Genomic DNA, 6,219 nt, shown 5'->3' with positions numbered 1-6,219 from the left:
TAGACAGAGTGCATGACAACACATAATGACAGAGATTGAAAGAAAGGTGATTAATCGTGAGAAAACCACATACAAGAGGATCTTTTGTCAGATTAAAGAATAAAAAAAAGACATTAACGACATGCCACAAGGTTTTCCAAATGCAATCCAAGCAGTTTGGCTTAAATTCTCAGGGAATTCCCATAAATGCGTATTGTGATTATTTAATGCACTCTTTAACCACAAATGAAGTAGGCGACGGGTGGTGAGAGGAAGGGCTGAAGGGATGCTAGGCTCGCTGTGGCCCGGGAGATTTAACCGAGATATGGGGATTAATAAAAGAAATACAATGAAAACAACAGAATGAGTGAGTGATGGAGAGATGGGAATTTGTGTGCCAAGGGAGTATGTGGTAGGGGCATATGAATGCATGAGAGAGGGAGGGAGTTGGTTTTTCTGTGTCACTGAAAGAGAAAGCGAGTGAGGATGGGGGATGGGGAAGCACAGGAGAGAGGGATGGAGAGAAAGAGACTGCATAAGCATTCATATATGTGTAGTGTGCATGAGGAAAGAGAAAATGATGTTATGTATGCAAGACTTCCTTGCTCACATCTCAAACAGAGCTGCTTCTTTAAGCGCAAGAAAAAAAATATTCATAAAACATATCATTTAGTTTGATTGAATTGATTTAATAAAAGACATTCCAGAGGCTAGATGTACAGCTGTTCAGAGTTGTTTGTTTGATCTTGAATAATTGAGAGTGTGTGCTATAAAAACATAGCTGAAATACATGGTGAATTACTTATTTATATCCAGTCCACTTTCAATAAAAAATTACACACTCCCCCTCACATCCAGTTCGATAAGTGATCCAAAAATACTGCCTTGCACTGAGTCACTTAGCAACATCTTACAATAAATGTCTGAACAGAAAGTGAAGAAATGACCAGATCCTGAATCCTGTGCTTCTTTACCTAAGAGAGGGGTAAGCAGATGCACACACAAACCTCAACTAAGAGAAGGTTTAATTATATTGGTACAAAAATGTACTAATTAAATTTAAATTAACCTATATAGGAAAACAAAATAAAACTTAAATAATAAAATTATGTAAAATTCAAATGTCGAATCTGCTCAGTTCTTTGGCCATTCAATTTAATATCGCTTACACACTGAAATATGACTACTGTACATATACATAAAGAATGTCCAATGTTGCAAATGCTTGTTTATCCAAAATTAGAGTTTTTGAAGAGAGAATATAAAGATATAAAAACCGAATAGTGTTTCTCATTGCAACAGAGATGATGTAGAAACTATTGTAAACATTTTTAAAATTGGAATTGGATTGGAAAAGAAGGATTTTAGGAGTAAATGATTACATCTTTTTATTACAATATATAAATTATTTATAGTAGTAAGTAACTATCAACCCTTAGTTCAGATGATACATAAACCAGATAACTTTTACACATTGGGCAGCTGCACAACACACACGACCTGATAGAAACCGTTCTCTGTGTTTGAATGACCGTTCACACAAAGATAGAGTTTGTTTACTTCTAGCTTCCCGAAGTTGATATCTTTGGCTAGTTTAACAGTCCCTATCCCTTCAAATATCTTCTCTCTCATGGCTTCCTTCGATTTGGCCAGGGTGAGGTGGTATGTTGGGCATCGGGAATGGCGATGTAGCCAGCCCTTCTCCTTGAAGGCTTCTTGAAGCGGGGAATTCAGGCACTGGACATCGAAGAGGGGTTGTGGGGCCACATGGAGAACAGTCCCATTGAAGTGCTTTAGTTTTGGGGTGAAAGAGACAGAAATAGGAGGTTTGTGGGAGTTTCCGATTATGGTACGCAGGAGCTCAGCAGCAGCGCTGACTTCCTCTGGGCCCTTCAGGACAAGTAAGGAAAGAGTGACGTGCAAAGTTGCAGGGTCCACCCACAGCGGCTCTGACTGAGGAAGCTGGGAGAGAACCTTTTTCTGAATGCGCTGAAAGGCCTGGAGAGCAGCGGGAGAGTCCACGCGGAAGCAGATGAAGTGGGTGGCTTTGCGTGGAGGAGGACGGTTGGAGCGAGGCTCTTTTGGTAAGGATGATACTGGCTCTGCTTCTGTACCCCTCTCTCCGTCCCAGCTGTCCTTCCATTCTTCCACTATTTCAGTCTGTTCCTCTTTCGGAGCGACGGATAACTCAGCCAACTGCTTCAAATCTTCGGTAGCCGACATGTTTTGGTCTTCTTGTGCAGGTTCTTTTTGCAGAAGTAAAGTATCATCTTCAGCATTTTCTGTAAATGAGTGATCTACAGCATCTCCCAGTTCTCGTTTGCTTGTTTTAATTGTAGCGGCACCATCGTCCTGTTCTTGAGAAAATTCAGTCGCTCGCTCTTGGTCATCTGCTGTGTTGGAGGTCTCTTCGTGTTGTTCAGTGTCAGCTAAATTGTCTGAGAATTTAATGATTCCAATTTATTACAATGAATACTATAAAATTGTTATATAAAATAATGATTTTTATTATTGAATAAATACTATAATGTTGATATATCAAATTAAATATACAATTTGTCAACTCATAAACATCTTTTCTATCATGAGTATGTTTTAACTAAATCCAAATTCATGTTTTGGGACATAAAGTCTTAAAATAATATTAAAGAAAAGGCTTTATTTAAATAATGAAATTCTTGAAAAGAAAACCCTATTAAGTACTTCAAAATCATCTTTTATTATTTTACTATTTTATTTTTATTAGTCATATGGTGAGAGCAGAAAAAAATCTGCACTGTTCAACCAACAAAAACAGAAATTATTAAACATAGAATTACTAATAACGTGGTTTAAAGTAGATGTTTAAATATTTGTGCTTTTCTTTATTTTGAACTATCTTTTATGGCATTGACGCAATAACCAATTTCAAATAAACAACCTGTTTCCCAGTCAAAATAATACGATTACTCACCTTGTTGCTGGTTCGCACCACCAAAAGGGGGCAAAATAGTCTGCCCTGTTGAACCGAACACCCTGTCAGTGCGACTGTCCCTATCCCACAACCGCTGACCTTTATAGCTGAAGTACTGGATCCTATGACGAGGGATAGACAGCTCCTCAGAGAAGTCACAGTCACATACCTAATGAGGAACAATGTTAAGGCTTATGACCATACAAGATATATGGTAACGAACCATATCAGTGCTGATATAACAGACCTGAGTGTCCCAAGAGAAGTCAGAGAATGGGCGTTCCAGCACCCCAAGGAAACGGTCCAGGTGACCGACTATAAAATCAGCTGGGTCCACTGAGGAGTCCCACATAATTCTGGAGATGACATCGTCAGCTGTACGCATGCGTGGCTTTTTCTTACACCCTGAGACCGAAAGGCATCCATTTGTAAACTGAAGTATGAATTTGGAAAGTAATTCTGCACTTCATTATTTCTATGAACACACCTTCCTTCTCATTCCTTATATGCTGCTTTTCTGCATTTATTGGTTTTCTGTTTTTTCGGGTCTTGCTCTGCTTTTCTGTGATGGCTGAATCATCTTCCTCTGAGTGTGTGGTTTGAGGGACGTCAAGTACACTGTGAAGTCAGGAAAGAGCAATGCATTATTTATCCACTAAGCTTCAATGAATATTCCCAAGATCTAACAAATTTCACATCTTATACGGCAACTACAAGACACTGTGCCAACTGCTGTTGAAATAAAATATCCAGAGAAGTCTAGCATGAGGTTACTTCGCTAGTTGAGTCTCTACCATCCAGAGTGATTGACAGACCTGTGAGACAGTCGACATCTGTCTCCAAAATGACATTTGCCCAAGAGGAAGTGCTGACAAATGTTTTGGCTAGTTTCTTGTTTCATCTCATCTGGTACGAAGGGAAAGGGAGGAAGAAGTAAAATAAATACATTCATTCATGAACTGACTGATAACACAAGACAAAGTTAATCTATAACTACGTGGACAATAAAAGTGAAGCTCTCCCAGAATAGTTAAGGTAGACGTGATGTAGTGTAGTGTGAATGTGTAAATGGTGGTATTCAAAACAGGTACGTTTATAAATGACAAAATAAAAGTCTGAGTTTTTGTTTCAGTGCTGCATGACCACACATTTACGCACCTGTTGTGGCATAATAAACAAACCTGTACTAACATTCATTCGGGATAGATAGGATTTAAATGAAAATAAATTAATACTTTTATAAAGCAAGAACACATTTGAACTTTAACACACTTTTATAGTGTTACAAAGGATTCCTAAACTGGATAAATGCTGATCTTTTGAACCTTTATTCATCAAAGAATCCTGAAAAAATGAATCACGGTTGCCACAAATATATTAAACAGCACTAAAATGAAAATAAGAAATTTTTCTTGAGCAGAAAATCGGCATATTAGAATGATTTCTGAAGGACCATGTGACATTGAAGACTAGAGTAATGATGCTGAAAATTAGTCTTTGCCATCAAAGGAATAAATTACATTTTAAACAGAAAACATTTTAAAAATTAAAACAGAAAACAGCTATTTTAAATTGTAATCACATTTCATAATTATATGTTTTGCAGTATACTTTTGATCAAATAAATTGCAACATTAGTGAGCATAAGATATTTCCTTCAAACATTAGAAATATCATACCAACCCCAAACTTTGAAATGGAAGTGTTGGCCTACATGTAATCTGCACAAAGGGATCCCTTCCTTGGAAGGTAGGTACATACTTTATCCTAAATCTCCCCATGTAATAACAAATGACAATTTGGGGGCTTCAACACAGCACAAAGGTCTCTTTAGAAAGCTTTTGGACCAGGAGGTTTTCACTGAAAATAGCACAATAATGGTTTGTAAGTGCCCTTACTAGGACTAGTGGTGTGGAAGCAGACCTCTCTTTGTGAATTTTATATTCTCTACCCTGCACTTACAGTAAGCCTACAGCAATTTTGTGCAAACCGAACCTATACTTGGCTAGAAATTATGGATAATTATATGAAAAGGCTTTTCACTGCCACCGTCAGGTCATTTGCATTATAGCCTCCACCTCTACAGTATTTGTTAAAGGCGGCGACCAAATAGTTTTATCAAATCAGATTGAGAACTTTGTACATTTCAGCTCATTTTAAGTAATGTATTGGAAACTAGTTAAAATGACTAAATGACGTAAAAGACAAACGATTTACTAGCACTGTAACTCATAAGCTGTGAAGAAAAACCTTTAGAATTAAAATACTGCTTTTTGTATTTAACATACTTCATTTATGGATGAAAATGTAGCACATTTAAGAGCAAATAAATGTCATACATGTCTTACCTATGTGGATTTGTCTGTCAGAATCCTCTTTCAGGTTTTCCTCAGTTCTCATTTCCTCGGATGCCATATTTGACAGCTACAACAGAGCTTCATTGAAACAGACAAGTAACATTTAATGTAATTCAGAAGGCAACCTAAGCATAATCATTCTGTACTGTAGTCGGTAAGACAAAAATGAAATACTATGTAATAACCATTTTGGTATAATAGGGGAGAGCATGAACCAGCCTACCTCAAGTCACAATGAATCAGAAAACTAGCTGCTTCGAAGTTGACCGGTTAGTGTTAATGTTAACATATACAAGATTACATCATCTGGCTCAAATGACTCATAGTTAGCCTACTAACTGCGCGAATGATTGATAAACAAATACATTATACACACACACGTCAAGTCATCATAGTAACCTTCTGAAAATACAGTTTATATTGGATGTAACATTTACTGTAAATTTTATAATATAGGTGTTTATTATTGTCAAACATACTTGCTGTGCTGGTTGGGCAATGTTCTCAAAGGCCACTTCCTGTTTCAAGTCTTGGAGTTCTACTGGGTATTGTAGTTTTCAGCACAAGATTTATAAAAATCTGACTCGTTTCCGCGAATCGGTTCTTTTAAACAGTGTGGTTCAATATCTTCACATGGTCCTTTATGTCCAAGCCATAGACTGTATGCGGTCTAAGCATATTACACGCTCCATTTTCCGGTGAAGACGTTTAGGCGTATACTGCTGTGTATTTCAGTTATATGTTTGATTAATAATACATTTTATTGTACTTTAATTTGTACCAGTTCAGTCTATTGAAGACATGATTCCGCTCATACAACATTAAGTCATATTTGCTTTTACAATAAACTAAAAATAATTTCAATATTTCGCCGTAAAAATTAAATATATATATATATATATATATTTTTTTTTTTTTTTTTTATTTGAT

At 36.7% G+C, this 6,219-nt stretch overlaps 1 protein-coding gene across 4 annotated transcripts; it reads right to left on the bottom strand.

Annotated features, from left to right (window-relative positions):
- Nucleotides 1–647: 647 nt before the first annotated feature.
- On the bottom strand, nt 648–5,979 carry leng9 (leukocyte receptor cluster (LRC) member 9). 4 transcript variants are annotated; one of them, XM_052578387.1, is made up of 7 exons: nt 5,769–5,979; nt 5,281–5,367; nt 3,748–3,838; nt 3,420–3,550; nt 3,180–3,337; nt 2,933–3,101; nt 648–2,417 (listed from the first exon to the last, which is right to left on the bottom strand). In XM_052578387.1, exons 2-7 carry the CDS (start codon nt 5,345–5,347, stop codon nt 1,447–1,449), a joined length of 1,587 nt encoding a protein of 528 aa, XP_052434347.1. In that variant the 5' UTR covers nt 5,348–5,367; nt 5,769–5,979; the 3' UTR covers nt 648–1,446. The 4 variants fall into 4 exon arrangements, with proteins under 4 accessions (XP_052434347.1, XP_052434346.1, XP_052434345.1 ...); XM_052578386.1 differs by having other exon boundaries at nt 3,180–3,344; nt 3,421–3,550; nt 5,769–5,849; XM_052578385.1 differs by lacking the exon at nt 5,769–5,979 and adding an exon at nt 5,513–5,740 and having other exon boundaries at nt 3,180–3,344; nt 3,421–3,550.
- Nucleotides 5,980–6,219: the final 240 nt, after the last annotated feature.

This window comes from Carassius gibelio, chromosome B16 (genome assembly GCF_023724105.1).
Source record: "Carassius gibelio isolate Cgi1373 ecotype wild population from Czech Republic chromosome B16, carGib1.2-hapl.c, whole genome shotgun sequence".
In the NCBI taxonomy this organism is placed as follows: domain Eukaryota; kingdom Metazoa; phylum Chordata; class Actinopteri; order Cypriniformes; family Cyprinidae; genus Carassius; species Carassius gibelio.
This window is presented reverse-complemented; position numbering and strand designations above follow the sequence as displayed.